Source organism: Taudactylus pleione, unplaced genomic scaffold (genome assembly GCF_031769625.1).
Source record: "Taudactylus pleione unplaced genomic scaffold, aTauple2 ptg001020l, whole genome shotgun sequence".
In the NCBI taxonomy this organism is placed as follows: Eukaryota; Metazoa; Chordata; class Amphibia; order Anura; family Myobatrachidae; genus Taudactylus; species Taudactylus pleione.
Window position 1 is genome coordinate 1,113,988 of NW_028285421.1, and position 20,267 is coordinate 1,134,254.

Sequence of the window (20,267 nt, forward strand, 5' to 3'; positions counted from 1 at the left end):
AGAAGGTAAGCGGATGGCGTCTGCATGTGTGGCTCCCACTGTGAAGCATGGAGGAGGAGAAGGAGCTGTGATGGTGTGGGGGTGCTTTGCTGGTGCCACTGTTGGTGATTTATTCAAAATTCAAGGCACACTTAACCAGCATGGCTACCACGGCATTCTGCAGCGCCATGCCATCCCATCTGGTTTGTGCTTACTGGGACTATCATTTGCTTTTCAACAATCAATGACCCGAAACACACCTCCAGGCTATGTAAGGGCTACTTGACCAAGAAGGACAAGTGATGGAGTGCTGCGTCAGATGACCTGGCCTCAACAATCAACCGACCTAAACCCAATTGAGCTGGTTTGGGATGAGTTGGACGCAGAGTGAAGGAAAAGCAGCCAACAAGTGCTCAGCACCTCTGGGAACTCCTTCAACACTTTTTTGTTTACAACATAATTCCTTATGTGATCTTTCATAGTTTTGATGTCTTCAGTATTGTACTATGTTGAAAATAATTCAAATAAACAAAAACCATTGAATGAGAAGGTGTGTCCAAACTTTTGACTGGTACTGTATGTCCTGGTGTATATTCTGGGACAATGTGACAAAGTGGTGGGTTCCTTTATGCCTGCCTTGGCCATTTAGATTTTCCTGCATAACACCCTTCCCATGGCTATGACTGTACATGTAAAGTAGGTACCTGAAGGATTATGCACTTCTTGTTGTTACTTCCTTAGGCTGGGTGACTGCATACAGATGTTCCCACAGGGTGCTGACCTTGTCTAATAGCAGCCTGCTAAGGTGTCTAAGTCAATGTCCAACAATGTGATGGATGTGCTAGGACCTTCAGTTTTGTCTATTTGTTAGGCGGGCTCCAAATGAGGTGAGCAAGGGCTGCAGTGAGAATTGCATAGGCTGATATTTGTTAGAATTGGCAGGCCAGTTAGCAGGAAATCATCTAGTTACTGCACCTATGATGCTGTGCTGGTTCCAGGTACAGAAACCAGTGTATGAAAATGGTAAATTCCTCTAAATAAGCACACAAAATCCCAAGGCGAGGCATTTGTCTAGAGTAATGTGACTGAAATTTAAAACCCACAAGTTTGAAACAGCTTGGTTACTTGGAATAACTCTGGAAGCTGACTCAGTGTCTAATTTAGCCACAAGTGCTCCTGCCCAGCAAGACTAGTAAAGAACCTTGCAAATGTTTTTGTCAATGGAGTGTTTCACTAAGCTGTTGTAAGATAAGTGTTGGATAAGCCTGAATTTGCCTGCTCCTTTTAGGGAACTACACTGAGTGGAGATATGGTGAGATCACATATAGGTGGTGAGGAAAATGGACCTACCATCTTGTTCTGGACTATGTGTGGGAAATCAATGGCAGAATTTAGATTGTGGTGTGTCCTGGCTTGCACTTTGTTGGAGACTGCAATGTAGGATGAAATTTGCATCTGCCTTGTCGGGGAACCATGACAGCCATTTGGCTATGGCTGGCAGGCTGATGGGGGAGTTGGACAACTTAGGGATATGGCCCATGATGCTAATGGCTGCCCAGACAGGTATTCTGTATATCTCTGAGCCTTGAGATAAGGAACCCTCAGCTGGTTATCAGTAGGTTACAAACATGCAACACAGATGCCACAACCATGGCTACTAGCACAATGATACCTGGGAAATCATGCAGTCTGACAAGGTTGACTATTTAACAGAGTATCTGCTCCAAGCCACAGGCAGTCTCATATCTGGAAGTGTCTTATTATGGCTTTCACATCTTGCTCTAGAACAGGGGTAGGCAACGTTTTTCTCTGTAGGTGCCACATTACACATTACAAGCCCAAAAAATTGTGAAGACAATGGGAGATGATCCAGCACTAGACACTTGTAAAACATATACTAAAAACATAACTCCCAACTTTTTAAAATTGAAACTGGGACTTCAGCTCACACCAAAAGCATGTGCTTGTAAAAGGCCACGTGACAGTATCACAATAAATCAGAAGTAATCTAATAGTGTATATATATGTTGGTGGTGCTTCCAGGGATACAATATCAAAGAACTCAAATCTGTGATAAAATAAGTAATAGCAAGTGTGCCCCATGTAGTTGTGTTTCCATCTTTTTGCCTCATGGCAAAAACACACAAATTTAAGTCCAAAAGATTTCCGCAAGTGCCACTGCTATTGCAACATATACAGTCACGTAGTATTTGATACTGTATGTCTATCACTCTATTCTATTACTTTGTTCTTCTTTTGCTATTTCTAATGTACACATCATACAGGATACATTGTTTTTATTTCTGTCCCCCATGCAGTGTGGCCGCATTGCATCAGTTCCATAAGGAGAACATGGGTGAACACCACCAGCTGGAAGAACGTCTCTCAGCACTGATGGAGAACATGGGTAAAAGCCACCAGCTGGAAGAACGTCTCTCAGCACTGATGGATATGGTGAGATAATGGTCCTACCATTTATAGAATATTCATATTGTACATATTGGTTGCTTATCCTACTACATAATTGTGCTACACAGCATTGATTCATTATGGCAGAAATGACTGATGAGATGTGGGAAGCCACTAATATGGCTATACAGACACAGGGACAGGTATGGTCACTTTCAGAATCAGAGGCTGAATCATTCCTAATTAAGGAGACATATGATGACGCTGGGACTAAACCTGTTGATCAGCTTTACCGTGACCTGCTTACACTTAAATAGAGAGAGTTGGATTATTTTTTATCATGGAGTAACCCTAAAGTGACAACTATAAAGAAAAGTGCATAACGTGCGGTTTCTGTGTTAAGAATTCCCCTACCATTGGGTGACATAATGCATAATTTTGCAAACGTTGGATTGCAATATTAAACAAATGTCATTACGATTTAATGTTACTCGTTATTGAGGACATGTGAATTAACTGTGATTAAAAGGGAAAATATCTCCCTCTGAAGCAGCACACAAAAGGACACTGGGATCAGACATTAATATGAATTGGATGGAGAAACTCCAAATGCAATTAGCTACATATAAAAGATCTAATCCAATTTAAAATATGTAAATTGTCTAAAGTCATCAATGACCAAAATCATATGTGTTTATGGATTAATGGAGGCCAAGGTGAAGGTAACAGGCTTAGGAGACGTGGCTTCCATTGTTTTCATTATAACTCTGGTTCCTCTCATGATGTAGTGATTCTGATAATGGTGATAATACATGTGGTATGTTATCCTGTGTCCCTTTAGGTGACCACACTCACAGACAAATTCAAGATCCTGGAGAAGACATACACAGAGGGGCGGACAATGGATGAGACAGAAGAAACCAAGGAATCCTGTGTTTAATTTGTGTATGCGGGAACTGACGGATGCTGAGATTAAGGTACTTTGATGGCAGGAACTGGGGGATAGCAAAAATACAAAGTGAATTGACAATTAAAATGACATGAGCACTTTAAGGAATCACAAACCTGTGATTGACAAGGTCTCAGATGTTCCTCTGCAGTTGAAAAAATTAAACTACAGATCCACCTTTGAGCCTAATTCAAATAATGCGTCTATAAGAACTTACATCAATATGCTTGATAAGGAGGTGATGCCTTTTGAATCTAATACCCCTTTTACACCGAGCTAAAAATTCCAGGTTAATGTGCATCATCCCAGGATTTTTGTCAGTATAAATGGATCCACCCAGTTCCAGGGATTGCAGGGTTGGCCAAGGGTCGTTCCCCTGTCACCCTGCAGTGTAAATGGTGCGATCTGGGTCACAATGACCTGGATCGTGCTGCATGCTGGCCAATTGGCCGCCTTCAGTGGCCCTTGGAGATGACATCTCCAAACATCCACTTCAATGCCAGAAGACCCGAGTCACTGCAGACCCGACTCGGGTGTGAACAGCGCTGACTCAGGAGTATCCTGGGTCGGTGCTGGGGAAATTCCAGGTCTGATCCAGGTTAAAAATCTGTTCCAGCCTCCGGGTCAGACACAAAACTTTGGTATAAAAGCATTATCAGGTGAAATCTCACAATTACTTGACCAGGGCATAATTTGAAGCTTTGAGAGATATGTCATCTTATACAGATATTATAATATGACCTGCTGACAAGGGGGGATGAGTAGTGGTACAGGATGTATTGGTGTATAAGAAAGAAGTTGATGGCCAATTGATTGATACAAGCCCTTGGACTTTGACCCGAATTGAATGAGATGAACATTAGTGCCTAAATTCCCCGGTGTTCCAATCTTAAACACTTTACCAATTATTTTGGCTCAGGGGGTCATTATTTCAGTGCACTTCAGTCTATCTTGATACACTGTTTCAAACGGTGTCATGACACATCCAAATGATCTGCTTGAAACCACTTTCTTTTTGGACAAATTAGGGTCCTTGGGAAGTATGCTCACAAAACAAGGGAAAACAATTACTGCACCAGTACTACAATATTAGTATAAATAGCTTAAAGACCCCATATCACCCAGTAGAATGCTGTACATATATATAATTCATATCATAGTACAGTTATTGAGTTGGAGGTGCCGCCTACTGAGGACTATAGCATACACTAAGATTAGAAGAACAGAAAGGAGTAGTCTTTTATTGTGTTGCACTGATTTCTAGCTAAAACATAAACTTTATTTCTTAATTGGTAAAATATATACCTGCGTGTATGGGATGTAGTTAATAGACTGGTGGACGCAATGCTGCTGGTCTAAATCCCAACACTACATACCCGACATGGGACTTGGGCATCGGTATTTCCATGCCTATCTTGATCCCGATGCCAGAAGACTGACCCCTGCCATGTTGATCACCAAGAGCCAGGTAAGTATTCAACTTCCCTCAGGGATGGAGGGCTTAGGTTTAGGGCCCCTGGGGGGGATTTAGGATTAGGCACCCTCCAGAGAAGGTTAGGATTAGACTAGGTGAAGGTGGGTTTAGGTGCCACTAGGGGGAGTTTAGGGTTAGGCACACCCCCAGGAGGGTTAGGTTTAGGGTGCAGAAAGGGGGGTTGGGATTAGGCACCCACAAGGGGACTTAGGGTTTGGAACGACTGAGGGGAGGTTAGGGTTAGGAACCCCCAAGGGAGGGTTAGGGCTAGGGGGGCAGAGGAGAGTTAGGATACTTACCACCTGGCATCAGGATCTTCTCCTGTTGGGCTTCCACTGTTGGGATTTGAACAGCCGCCGGTATTTCAATCCTTTTCCGTATATATAATCACAAACAGTGAAATGCTTAAAAGAAACAAGTTGTTTCTAGACACAGACACACAAATATTGTGTTGACATAATAAAAAAAGAGTGTATACAAAGAGTCCCTCTGTGTATTTATTGATTATTATTAGTAAGAATGTCTTAGTTGTGTATCCGGGTGTGTTCCACCATGTTCAATCTTATGGTTTATTATTATTTAAATAGGGAATAGGATAATCGTCAGTATCCAATATCATCCACTGAGTAGTATAGGGGAGGTCAAATGTAGTTGTTAATTCTGGAAAATAACCTAGGATCACATTCATATTTTCTCCACTCCTCATTAGGTACCTCAATCCCAAATATCCATTATGGGGATTAGTATGGGAGAGTTGTTTTGTAGGTATATTTCAGGATTATATCTAAGCAATAAAAATCATCTTGGAGTTATTATATCTCTAGTCCAAAGGCATATGGAAAAAAATATGTATCAAGGTCCAAGATATTTCTTTCCCATACAGAAAATACTCTACTTAATCAGTATTTTATATTATCCAGTCCTTCCAGTGTAATCCTTCAACATGATATTGTAAAGAGTGCATCTGTACATTACTGGGTTATGATTTGTAATCAGACCTCCCCGTAAAGTCTTAATCATAAATAGTATCAGTCAGGATGATCAATAATTACTAATCCCTTATTCCCTATGTGTTAGTAGAGGGTGACACTAATCCTATCTATTTTCCCACACACAGGTTGTATCCAAGGACTACATAGAACACCACAAAGATGCCATATTTCAATCTGCTGGGCCCAAGACCTGAACAAGGACATCTTCTGTGGTGATGGTGGGAGTGATTCTTACAGTGTGGATGACTGGACAGGAGACTGACCTATCTCACCATGGACATTATACAACAACTGGAGCAAAGAAAATTAGAGGGGCTCTACATGGAATGACTGATGGCTGGAACAATCACTCCCATATGTACAGTAGCTACTCCAGTAAGCTGGAAAGAATTAAGTAAAAACATGGACACCTGGATCAAGCTCACAATGACTCAGAGTATGATCTAGATGGTACAGGATGGCTATCCTGGCTACATTTAGCTGATTTGTTCTCTGGGATCAAAGGGTGGTTCATGTGGATCTTACATTTAGTAGGATATGCTTTGCTTATGTTTTTAGCAATATATTTGGTGATTAAAGGTGGTAAATGACTAGTTGGTAAATTTGGTTCTAGTATAGAAAATGTAAAACTGTATCCTGTTATGTTGATACTGATACAGGAGAAACTATGTCTATGGTGCAATATCACCTGAGAGCAGGGGTGGAGGGTATCAGGAGTCACCAAAATGGAGTTCCCGAGCCTATTCGGTGGTGTTCTGCTCTCAGTTGGTGCATTATATACAGATTGTGACAAAGACTATTAAATGTCACCATGCTCTAGAATGCTAACTAGTTATCTATTACACATGTCAGGTTATATAACGGACTATAATCACATCAATCAACAGCTTCATTCATGTTCATAACTCCATGTGGTCATTATGTCTATGCTTTGTTTTGTATACAATATAAGCTTAAGAAGGGTGATTTATTATACAAATATATACTATATCTTTTAAGGGACAGTTAGGGTGAAATACATTTGTGAATTTGATAAAAACTCGGTGCTGTAGTCACGTACTAAATAGTCATAAATTCATTCATTAATCCCATCTGAGATCAGTAAGAGACCAGAACACCAATGATAAAGTGCACAAATGTGTTGTTTATAAATAGCAGCTATCAGATTCCTTCAAAACAGTATATATACAGGCGTAGTACATAACTTATCCCATCTTACCATCAGTATCAAGAATGCATGGGCCCAATGTCCATATCGGTAGAAGCTTCCACCTTTTTCAGAGACCCATCAAATACAACACAATACCTGCTACACACATAGGAACACGAAGGCACCAACCAAATAACTCAGCCCCCATTCACTAATAAGATCACAAACACCTGTTTGCAAACTCTGGTGCGTTACTGAAGCCCCAGCCCTGATATATATAGAGAACTATCATACAGTGTAAAAATGCAGTCCCCTAATTACACCCAGAATGCAATATCCAAGTGGCTCAGACACAGCTTCCAGCATGGCGGCACATCGCCAATCATTACAGCCTCCATAGTGCCAATCAGGTCTGCATCACGTCCGGTCCGGCATACAAGCCAATGGGAGAACCTGCAGTACCCGGCCAGGTGTCTGCATGTCCATAGCTACCAGGAAGCATCCTGTCACACACGGCACCATCCACTTATCAATATAGCGCTCACATATACAACGCCAGAAAAAACATTCTACTATCGGACCAGCAATAAGGCAGGATAATACAAATACCTTAAGCTGCATACACACACAGCGATTTTTTGAATGATTATCATTAAACGATATCGTTTAACGATAAACGTTTGACTCAGAAAGTGAACAATTTTTTCAAACGATGAACGATTATCGTTCATTCGCGTTCACGTTTGTAGTTCAGTCAGACTTGTCAACTGAACGATTTTCTTTAAGGGAATATGCAAAAATCGTTTGCAGTTCAAAAAAATCGTTCATTACACTTTAAAAAATCTGACAGATAATCGTTCAGAAAATCGTTGGTAACAAAATCGTTGTGTGTGTGCAGCTTTAATAACGATATGTCTGCATGGAGTTTGGCTGACGTCATTACCTGTTCAACAAACAACATGGATAATAAATACAAGGAACGCATTCAACTTGTCCAAATTCAGCGCAAAACACAAATTATACAAATATAATTATATCCCCTAATAATACAACAAAATAATGAAAGTAAACAGAAAATAAAAATCAAATAAAAAAAAATATTTTTTTTTTAAACAACAAACCAATAAAAAATCACCGAATGTTCACCATGTAATAAAGGACTCAACGGCTGTAACCAAGTACTATAATAAATTTACACTTTTATATATCAAATGGTTTGTTGAAGTTTCTTTTTTTGGATCCACCCATCTGGGATCTCTTTGTCTGATCCCTCCTGAAACAGTGATAATGTCTGTAGATTGCCAACCCATCTACTTTTACGCTTTAGCAGATATTTATTCCAATCACCCCTCTATTGAATGGTCTTTTGAAGTCTAAATTCCTTGGCACAGGCGGAGTATTGGTGTCTAACTTTTCAACTGCATTGCTATTCATTCTTTTAGCATACGGATGATTTTTCCAATATAAATGTGATTGTACAGACATTTTATTGCATATATGACAAATTTACTTTCGCAAGTGAAACGCTGATGGATCTTATATGATCTATTGGACCTTGGATCTATGAAGCTGTCACCAGGTAACATAAATCTGCAATTAATGCAGCCTGAGCAGTGAAATGCCCCAATGCTACCGTGCCAACCACCCAATGGGTCCTTTACCCTCTACGTCAGAATTCTTAATGACGTCTTTAATGTAGTTACTACCTTTGTAACAAAACATTGGTGGTTCTTGGCACAATTCACCCAAAAAATGATTCAGCGTACACAATGTGCCGGGGCCGTTATATTGTACATTTTATGAAATGGGAACTGATTGTAAAAGTCGTAGAAAAAATCAGGCGTTCAGACCTCCGATCATCTCTGTCTATTTTCAGGAGTTCACGTATGTCAAGCCCCATACATTAATCAAGAGCTTCCTGACCCACGGTCTTGCCATAACCGCGTTGTATAATTTTGTCGCCCATAACTTTTAAGGCTTGTGGTAAGTTATCTTTGTCTGATTTAATCCGTGTAACAAACAATAGTTGTAAATAAGCTTTTGATCACCTCCAGTCCAAAAATACATATAATGTATAATAATAATGATTTTAAAAATAATGATAATTTTATTTATTAATAATAATAATAATAATAATGTGTATTAGTATCTTACATCAAAATTATTGTGTCTTAAATTATCATTAAAGTTATTACATCAAACTCATTACATCATAATAATATGTATTAGTCTATACATAAAAAGACTAATTACATTATTAAACAATGTGTCAGAGACTGAAGCACTTTATACTGTATGTCAGGGAAAGATAAGTCATTATTTTAAAAAATCATTGGCTGGCAAATCCAGGGATTCATTAACGGTCAATTTTAGGACAAAATCCCGGAATCTATTCTTTGTTTAATTTCCTGGTGTGGTCACCTACTCTCCAGTTTTTGGTGTCTTGATGCCTGTGAATGTGAGTCCTTTTGTGCTTCTGTTGTGGTGTTTGAGTAAATGGAGGAGGACGTTGAGGTTGTCTTGTCCGTTTGTTTTGCTCCTAATGTATTTTGTTATTCTAACGTTTCATGGTGGCATGGGCACTCTAATAGGTACAGTATATAACGTGACTGGTGTTGCAGGTGATATGGTTCCGTATGTTGTATGCTTTGCCTGTGTGTGTGGAGAAGTGGTGGTGGGTTTGATGCTTCTGTCGTTCAGTGTTCTGCAGTTTGTCCATGTACCACAGTAGTAGAACCCATCTTTGGTTGTGGTGCTGGTCAGTTTTCTTGTGTGACAATGGTGGAATGTGGTTCTTAACCAGCTGACTTTGGGCCTGATTCAGACCCACTCACGAGCGGCTGTCCGCTCGCAAGTGGGTCGATGTTATGCACTGAGCATGCGCACGACGGAGGGAGCTCCGTCGTGCGCATGCGCCAGACGCGACGAGCGAAGGAAAGTCCTTCGCTCGTTGTGTCCGATCAAAGGGGGCGTGCTGTCAATGTTGATTGACAGCACGCCCCCTTTGGTGGGCGTGCCGGGGGCGTGCCTCCCTGACGGGGGCGTTCCCACGGGAACGCCTCCCGTCAGAAGCCGGCCCACTGACATCACTAGTGATGTCAGTGGGAGTGATTTTGGCTCTGATAGAGCCAAAATCACTCCGGTGCTTGCGGTTGAAAACCTCAACCGCAGGCTCCGGCTCGCAATTTCGATGGTCGCGATGGTCTCGACCATCGCAAAGCACGCTCGTATAGCCTGTGGGTGGTGACCCACAGCTATACGAGCGTCCAGGAGGACGCTCCATGAAAATGGAGCCCGGCCCTCATTCAGAGCGTGCGCTCTGCTCAGAGCGTACGGCTCTGAATGAGGGCCTTTATGTCCGCGGCTTTTCTGGATAAGTCTGGGTTTATCCAGAAGCATGTTCGCAAGTTGGTCATCTAAGAGATGGTTGGGCCAGGGATTGATGATGAATCCTATGACCTGGGTTGCATTTGTGTTAAGCTGTGTGATGAAGGGGAGCTGTCTTTGGTGTTGTCTTGTGTGTAATGTAACCCAATAGTGGTGCTCTGCTTTTAATGCCTATTCTTCTGAAATTGTCTTGTATTGACTATTAATTGTAGTAATGGTCAATCCGGTGGAATTTGGGGGCATTAATGAAACCGATTATCGATGCCTCCCCCTTATATGTCACCCCCTGTCTGCCCTTCCCCTTTAGAATGTAAGCTCTTGCGAGCAGGGCCCTCTTCTCTCATATGCTTCTCTTCCCCTTACTCCCAACTCCCCACAACAGCTCCTAAAGCTGGGTACACACTGGCAGATATATTGGGCAATCAGTGATATGAACGACAGTGAACCTGTGGAACAAGTGATCTACATATAGTACAGTCAGCGTGAGACGTAGGCACTATCCCTAAGATACATTGTTTCTCATGTGACAATATAAGTAACTCAAATGAAGCGGAGAGGATACTTTTTGAAACAGAGTAACGGGTAAACTCTATTCAACATAAAAACACAAACAGACAGGCGCTGGACTCCCCTAAGTTCTAATGGTACCAAAAATTACAATGTGAATACATCAATGTATATTTCAAAAAGTTGGTTAATCTAAATAGTGATTTAAAACTGACAGCAGCCGCAGACTGGAGGAACTGGACCCTCCAATACTGACAAACCCCAAAAACACACACTGACAGGCGCTAAACAGTATAAAATGTAATAAGTAAAAATAAATCAAATTAAATGAATTAAAAACACATGAAAATGCATAAGGTATGTACAAAAAAAGTAAAATAAGGGTAAATTAACTCAAATAGCACAAATAAGCAGCATAGGCAAAAACTAAGCGGTTAATTGCACTTTTGTGCTCTTCTCTACAGACATATGTTCATGAAATATAAGCACAGTATGTTCAGCTCTTAACAGTATTCAGTACAGTAGCTGTATTTCATAAGCTGTAAGCTACTCCTTTATTTGGAGTGATCTGTATCTAATAGAGCAGTATATATCAGTTTGCGTTAGTTCCAAGGACAAAATTTTGCTAAAACACGGATATTGATTTCCTCAACAGAGAATTGGTATAACACAGTTCTGGTTAGGTTTTTAGAGTTCTCAACTCCGATGCTGTTCACAAAAAAAACATAAAATAATCACAAAAAAAACAATAATCACAAAAAAACATAATAATCACAAAAAAAACATAATCACAAAAAAAACATATAATAATCACAAAAAAAACATATAATAATCACAAAAAAAACATATAATAATCACAAAAAAAACATATAATAATCCCCTCTAAGGACTTTTCTCTTGGCTCTCTGCTGACAGGTGTATGTACACCAGTGTGAATGGTAAGTCCGATACAGTCACCCGTCGGTGATCTTCAGTCTCGGTAATATTTTAGCCAGTCCTAAGTTTAAACCGCCAGTGGTCCAGTCATTCGGGGAGCAGTCTGATCCTTCCTTCTACGCGTTTCTCCGCCTTCATAGTGTCAGCTGCTTCCTGCACTTTTTTTCGCCAGCTAAAGGCTGGAGAAAAATTATCCCCATTTTTTTTACATTGAGTTCTTGCATCGGTGAAAATTCAATTTAATTGAATAAAGGGATAATTCAAACAGGCAAAAACAACATCATCGGCGATAAATTATTGCCAATAACGACTTTTCGCCTCAAATTTAATACTGCCCTTACAAGGGGTTTTTCTTCTGTCTGAAAGGGTCAACCCGGGTCTAAATTCCCGTGTCTCCTACCCCGGTAAATTCCTGCATCGAAGTCCCGGGAATTTACACCCGGCTTGACCCTTTCAGACAGGAGAAATACGAGTGTAAATTGGCAAATTACCGGGTTGAAGTGTTTAATCCGGTAATTTGCTTTTCGGTCTGAAAGGGGTATAAATAAAGGTTATGTATTATCGATATTGGGCCAAATGTAATAGGGTGAGAGTTTAGAAAATGTGAGAGTTTAGCAGTAACGTGTCACATTGGTTCAGTTTTCTCTTCAAAATAGGGAAACATCTGAATGAGATTTTAAATCATGAGAGTTTTTTAAGACTAAAAAAATATGCAAGTTCACTCTGTTACTTTGTTTTTGGACTCTATTACATTGGCAAAGTTTAAAAAGTGTCAGGAAACTCTCACTTTCCTAAACTCTCACCCTATTACATTTGGCCCTTAGTATACATTATGCATTAAGATACAGACGTATGATACAGATAAACGTCAGGAGTGCTCCTTTTGATCCTCATCCTACTTTTCTATTTTGATATACAGTAAGTACATGTTTCAGTGAGGAAGGTAGCACCGAACCCTGTATAATGATGACGGAAGTTGGAATGACACCATAAACAGATCATTTTTGAAGAAGGGTATATCTGAAGAGTTTTTGATATAATATTCATTCACTAGTATTTATCTCTGCAGGGTTGCTCTCTACATTTACACTTGATACCCCAGTGTCTTCAGCTCCAGCGTCCCCTAGTGGATGAAGGAGAGATAGTAATTGCCCCTTAATTATTCATTCAAATAATGAACCAAATGGAACTGATAATTGGGATGAATAAGACTGGACACAATCAGGCTCGGTTACTGGCAGTCCTGTCCAATGGAAACATAACATACATAGACCCGTTCCAGCAACGTCAGGCTGGATAAAAGGTCTCAGCAAGCAGAGTTGTGGTAGCATCGTGATACACCAGAACCGCTGCACAAGACTGCGCTGATTAATGTGATATGTGACACTTGTATATCTGTGTGCGACCGAGTCTGAATATGTACACGGAGTGCTAAGATGCAGCAGCCGCAGCTTTTTATCACAATGATTTACGTTGCACTTCGTATACAGACTCAGACACATTGATATACAGACGTGAAAAAGAGACTCTACCGCTCAGAGAGAACTAACAGTGGTGGCTCATCCCCGGGAGGGGTCGGCTGCCAAAGTTCCTCCAAGTGCCCATCATCCAGGCTCATCCAGGAAGTCACAACAGGACCCAGAGGATAACAGGACCCAGAGGGTAACAGCACCCAGAGGACAACAGGACCCAGAGGGTAACAGGACCCAGAGGGTAACAGGACCCAGAGGACAACAGGACCCAGAGGACAACAGGACCCAGAGGACAACAGGACCCAGAGGACAACAGGACCCAGAGGACAACAGGACCCAGAGGACAACAGGACCCAGAGGGTAACAGGGCCCAGAGGACAACAGGACCCAGAGGGTAACATGACTCAGAATAACAGGACCCCGAGGGTAACAGGACCCCGAGGGTAACAGGACCCAGAGGATAACAGGACCCAGAGGATAACGCAACCCAGAGGACAACCTAAGGAGCTGCAGGTATCACTCACCTCAGTTACTGTCACCGGTCAGGGTTCCTTCATAACAAAGAGACTGGGCAAAGATGGCGTCCATGGGAGAGTTACAAGGTGACCACCACTGCTAGCCAAGAGGACACACAGAAAGGTTTGTTTGACATGTGCCAAAAGCTCATTGATGGGATGCATCCGGCATCATGGAGGTCACGATGCCAACGCTTACATCACCACCAGAACGCCGAAGATAAGAAGAGGGGCTGGGGGAAGGATTGGGGTTAGGCACTAGGCAAAGGGTCTGGCACTATGGGGGGAAGGTTAAGTTTAGGGGTGGGGGAGGTTAGGTTCAGGCAGTAGGGGAGGAGATTAGGGTTTGTATGTTAACCTGGTAGTGATCTCAGTGTTGGGATTCTGACTGCCGGCATTTCATACCCAACCCCACATGGACAACCACCAAACCTCCAACTTTCCTCCCTTACTGAGCACACTTAGCACCCCCTCCCTCCCTTACTGAGCACACTTAGCACCCCTCTCCCTCCCTGAGAACCCTTAGCACCCCCTCCCTCCCTTACTGAGCACACTTAGCACCCCTCTCCCTCCCTCACTGAGCACACTTAGCACCCCCTCCCTCCCAGAGCACACTTAGCAACCTCTCCCTCCCTTACTGAGCACACTTAGCACCCTCATCCTCACTTACTGAGCACACTTAGCACCCCCTCCCCCTTACTGAGCACACTTAGCACCCCCTCCCTCCCTCACTGAGCACACTTAGCACCCCCTCTCTCCCTTACTGAGCAGGCTTAGCACCCCCTCTCTCCCTTACTGAGCACACTTAGAACCCCCTCCCATAATGAGCACACAGCACCCCCTCCCTTACTGAGATCCCTTAGCACCCCCTCCCTCCCTTACTGAGCACACTTAGCACCCCCTCCCTCCCTGAGATCCCTTAGCACCCCCTCCCTCCCTTACTGAGCACACTTAGCACCCTCTCCCTCCCTTACTGAGCACACTTAGCACCCTCTCCCTCCCTCACTGAGCACACTTAGCACCCCCTCCGATACTGAGCACACTTAGCACCCTCTCCCTTACTGAGCACACTTAGCAACCCCTCCCTCCCTTACTGAGCACACTTAGCACCCTCTCCCTCCCTTACTGAGCACACTTAGCACCCTCTCCCTCCCTCACTGAGCACAAGTAGCACCCCCCCCTTGCTGAGCACACTTAGCACCCTCTCCCTCCCTTACTAGCACCCCCACCCTTACTGAGCACACTTAGCACCCTCTCCCTCACTTACTGAGCACACTTAGCACCCCCTCCCTCCCTTACTGGGCACACATAACACCCCCTCCCTCCCTCACTGAGCACACTTAGGACCCTCTCCCTCCCTTACTGAGCACACTTAGCACCCCCTCCCTCCCTTACTGAGCACACTTAGCACCCCCTCCCTCCCTTACTGAGCACACTTAGCACCCTCTCCCTCCCTTACTGAGCACACTTAGCACCCTCTCCCTCCCTTTCTAGCACCCCCTCCCTCCCTTACTGAGCACACTTAGCACCCTCTCCATTACTGAGCACACTTAGCACCCCCTCCCTCCCTTACTGAGCACACTTAGCACCCCCTCCCTTACTGAGCACACTTAGCACTCCCCTCCCTTACTGAGCACACTTAGCACCCCGTCCCTCCCTCACTGAGCACACTTAGCAACCTCTCCCTCCCTTACTGAGCACACTTAGCACCAACTCCCTCCCTTACTGAGCACACTTAGCAACCTCTCCCTCCCTTACTGACCACACTTAGTACCCTCTCCCTCCCTTACTGAGCACACTTAGCACCCCTCTCCCTCCCTTACTGAGCACACTTAGCACCCCTCTCCCTCCCTCACTGAGCACACTTAGCACCCTCTCCCTCCCTCACTGAGCACACTTAGCACCCCCTCCCTCCCTGAGCACACTTAGCACCCTCTCCCTCCCTTACTGGGCACACATAACACCCCCTCCCTCCCTACCTGAGCACACTTAGCACCCTCTCCCTCCCTTACTGGGCACACATAACACCCCCTCCCTCCCTCACTGAGCACACTTAGGACCCTCTCCCTCCCTTACTGAGCACACTTAGCACCCCCTCCCTCCCTTACTGAGCACACTTAGCACCCTCTCCCTCCCTTACTGAGCACTTAGCACCCTCTCCATCCCTCACTGAGCACACTTAGCACCCCCTCCCTTACTGAGCACACTTAGCACCCTCTCCCTTATTGAGCCCACTTAGCACCCTCCCTCCCTTACTGAGCCCACTTAGCACGCTCTCCATCTCTTACTGAGCACACTTAGCTCCCCCTCCCTCCCTTACTGAGCACACTTAGCACTCCCTCCCTTACTGAGCACACTTAGCACCCTCTCCCTCCCTTACTGAGCACACTTAGCACCCTCTCCCTCCCTTACTAGCACCCTCCCTTACTGAGCACACTTAGCACCCTCTCCCTCACTGAGCACACTTAGCACTCCCTCCCTTACAGAGCACACTTAGCACCCTCTCCCTCCCTTACTAGCACCCTCTCCCTCCCTTACTGAGAACACTTAGCACCCTCTCCCTCCCTCCCTGAGAACACTTAGCACCCTCTTCCTCCCTTACTGAGCACACTTAGCACCCCCTCCCTTACTGAGCAGACTTAGCATCCCTCCCTCCCTTACTTAGCACCCTCTCCCTCCCTTACTGAGCACACTTAGCACCCCCTCCCTCCCTTACAGAGCACACTTAGCACCCCCTCCCTCCCTTACAGAGCACACTTAGCACCCCCTCCCTCCCTTACTGAGCACACTTAGCACCCCCTCCCTCCCTTACTGAGCGCACTTAGCACCCACTCCCTCCCTTACTGAGCGCACTTAGCACCCCCTCCTCCCTTACTGAGCAAACTTAGCACCTCTTCCCTCCCTTACTGAGCACACTTAGCACCCCCTCCCTCCCTTACTGAGCACACTTAGCACCCCCTCTCTCCCTTACTGAGCACACTTAGCACCCTCTCCCTCCCTCACTGAGCACACTTAGCACCCCCTCCCTCCCTGAGCACACTTAGCAACCTCTCCCTCCCTTACTGAGCACACTTAGCACCCTCATCCTCACTTACTGAGCACACTTAGCACCCTCTCCCTCCCTCAATGAGCACACTTAGCACCCCCTCCCTTACTGAGCACACTTAGCACCGCCTCCCTCACTCACTGAGCACACTTAGCAAACTCTCCCTCCCTTACTGAGCACACATAGCACCCCCTCTCACTCCCTCACTGAGCACACTTAGCACCCCCTCCCTCCCTGAGCACACTTAGCACCCCCTCCCTCCCTGAGCACACTTAGAAACCTCTCCCTCCCTTACTGAGCACACCCTCCCTCCCTCCCTGAGAACACTTAGCACCCTCTTCCTCCCTTACTGAGCACACTTAGCACCCCCTCCCTTACTGAGCAGACTTAGCATCCCTCCCTCCCTTACTTAGCACCCTCTCCCTCCATTACTGAGCACACTTAGCAACCTATCCTCCCTTACTGAGCACACTTAGCACCCCCTCCCTCCCTTACTGAGCACACTTAGCACCCTCTCCCTCCCTTACTGAGCACACTTAGCACCCCCTCCCTCCCTTACTGAGCACACTTAGCACCCCCTCCCTCCCTTACTGTGCACACATAGCACCCCCTCCTCCCTTACTGAGCACACTTAGCACCCCCTCCCTTCCGTACTGAGCACACTTAGCACCCCCTCTCTCCCTTACTGAGCACACTTAGCACCCTCTCCCTCCCTAACTGAGCACACTTAGCACCCCCTCTCTCCCTTACTGAGCACACTTAGCACCCCCTCCCTCCCTTACTGAGCACACTTGGCACCCCCTCCTCCCTTACTGAGCACACTTAGCACCCCCTCCCTCCCTTACTGAGCACACTTAGCACCCCATCCCTCCCTTACTGAGCACACTTAGCACCCCCTCTCTCCCTTACTGAGCACACTTAGCACCCCCTCTCTCCCTCACTGAGCACACTTAGCACCCCCTCCCTCCCTTACTGGGCACACTTAGCACCCCCTCCCTCCCTTACTGAGCACACTTAGCACCCCCTCCCTCCCTTACTGAGCACACTTAGCACCCTCTCCCTCCCTTACTGAGCACACTTAGCACCCTCTCCCTCCCTCACTGAGCACAAGTAGCACCCCCTCCCTTACTGAGCACACTTAGCACCCTCTCCCTCCCTTTCTAGCACCCCCTCCCTCCCTTACTGAGCACACTTAGCACCCTCTCCATTACTGAGCACACTTAGCACCCCCTCCCTCCCTTACTGAGCACACTTAGCACCCCCTCCCTTACTGAGCACACTTAGCACTCCCCTCCCTTACTGAGCACACTTAGCACCCCGTCCCTCCCTCACTGAGCACACTTAGCAACCTCTCCCTCCCTTACTGAGCACACTTAGCACCCACTCCCTCCCTTACTGAGCACACTTAGCAACCTCTCCCTCCCTTACTGAGCACACTTAGTACCCTCTCCCTCCCTTACTGAGCACACTTAGCACCCCTCTCCCTCCCTCACTGAGCACACTTAGCACCCTCTCCCTCCCTCACTGAGCACACTTAGCACCCTCTCCCTCCCTCACTGAGCACACTTAGCACCCCCTCCCTCCCTGAGCACACTTAGCACCCTCTCCCTCCCTTACTGGGCACACATAACACCCCCTCCCTCCCTCCCTGAGCACACTTAGCACCCTCTCCCTCCCTTACTGGGCACACATAACACCCCCTCCCTCCCTCACTGAGCACACTTAGGACCCTCTCCCTCCCTTACTGAGCACACTTAGCACCCCCTCCCTCCCTTACTGAGCACACTTAGCACCCTCTCCCTCCCTAACTGAGCACTTAGCACCCTCTCCATCCCTCACTGAGCACACTTAGCACCCCCTCCCTTACTGAGCACACTTAGCACCCTCTCCCTTATTGAGCCCACTTAGCACCCTCCCTCCCTTACTGAGCCCACTTAGCACCCTCTCCCTCTCTTACTGAGCACACTTAGCTCCCCCTCCCTCCCTTACTGAGCACACTTAGCACTCCCTCCCTTACTGAGCACACTTAGCACCCTCTCCCTCCCTTACTGAGCACACTTAGCACCCTCTCCCTCACTGAGCACACTTAGCACTCCCTCCCTTACTGAGCACACTTAGCACCCTCTCCCTCCCTTACTGAGAACACTTAGCACCCTCTCCCTCCCTCCCTGAGAACACTTAGCACCCTCTTCCTCCCTTACTGAGCACACTTAGCACCCCCTCCCTTACTGAGCAGACTTAGCATCCCTCCCTCCCTTACTTAGCACCCTCTCCCTCCCTTACTGAGCACACTTAGCAACCCCTCCTCCCTTACTGAGCACACTTAGCACCCCCTCCCTTACTGAGCAGACTTAGCATCCCTCCCTCCCTTACTTAGCACCCTCTCCCTCCCTTACTGAGCACACTTAGCACCCCCTCCCTCCCTTACTGAGCACACTTAGCACCCCCTCCCTCCCTTACTGAGCGCACTTAGCACCCACTCCCTCCCTTACTGAGCACACTTAGCACCCCCTCCTCCCTTACTGAGCACACTTAGCACCTCTTCCCTCCCTTACTGAGCACACTTAGCACCCCCTCCCTCCCTTACTGAGCACACTTAGCACCCCCTCTCTCCCTTACTGAGCACACTTAGCACCCTCTCCCTCCCTCACTGAGCACACTTAGCACCCCCTCCCTCCCTGAGCACACTTAGCAACCTCTCCCTCCCTTACTGAGCACACTTAGCACCCTCATCCTCACTTACTGAGCACACTTAGCACCCTCTCCCTCCCTCAATGAGCACACTTAGCACCCCCTCCCTTACTGAGCACACTTAGCACCCCCTCCCTTACTTAGCACCCTCTCCCTCCCTCACTGAACACACTTAGCACCGCCTCCCTCCCTCACTGAGCACACTTAGCAAACTCTCCCTCCCTTACTGAGCACACATAGCACCCCCTCTCCCTCCCTCACTGAGCACACTTAGCACCCCCTCCCTCGCTGAGCACACTTAGCACCCCCTCCCTCCCTGAGCACACTTAGAAACCTCTCCCTCCCTTACTGAGCACACCCTCCCTCCCTCCCTGAGAACACTTAGCACCCTCTTCCTCCCTTACTGAGCACACTTAGCACCCCCTCCCTTACTGAGCAGACTTAGCATCCCTCCCTCCCTTACTTAGCACCCTCTCCCTCCATTACTGAGCACACTTAGCAACCTATCCTCCCTTACTGAGCACACTTAGCACCCCCTCCCTCCCTTACTGAGCACACTTAGCACCCTCTCCCTCCCTTACTGAGCACACTTAGCACCCCCTCCCTCCCTTACTGAGCACACTTAGCACCCCCTCCCTCCCTTACTGTGCACACATAGCACCCCCTCCTCCCTTACTGAGCACACTTAGCACCCCCTCCCTTCCGTACTGAGCACACTTAGCACCCCCTCTCTCCCTTACTGAGCACACTTAGCACCCCC

At 46.2% G+C, this 20,267-nt stretch overlaps 1 protein-coding gene across 1 annotated transcript in view; it reads left to right on the plus strand.

The window, feature by feature from the left end:
- LOC148454257 (transient receptor potential cation channel subfamily M member 2-like) overlaps positions 1-6,182 on the plus strand; it is a 333,820-nt gene extending 327,638 nt beyond the window's left edge. Inside the window, 3 exon segments of the mRNA XM_088461125.1 lie at positions 2,298-2,433; positions 3,230-3,365; positions 5,929-6,182. Of these exon segments, the coding sequence (XP_088317251.1) occupies positions 2,298-2,433; positions 3,230-3,328 (235 nt within the window). The 3' untranslated portion in view covers positions 3,329-3,365; positions 5,929-6,182.
- The last annotated feature ends 14,085 nt before the right edge of the window (positions 6,183-20,267 follow it).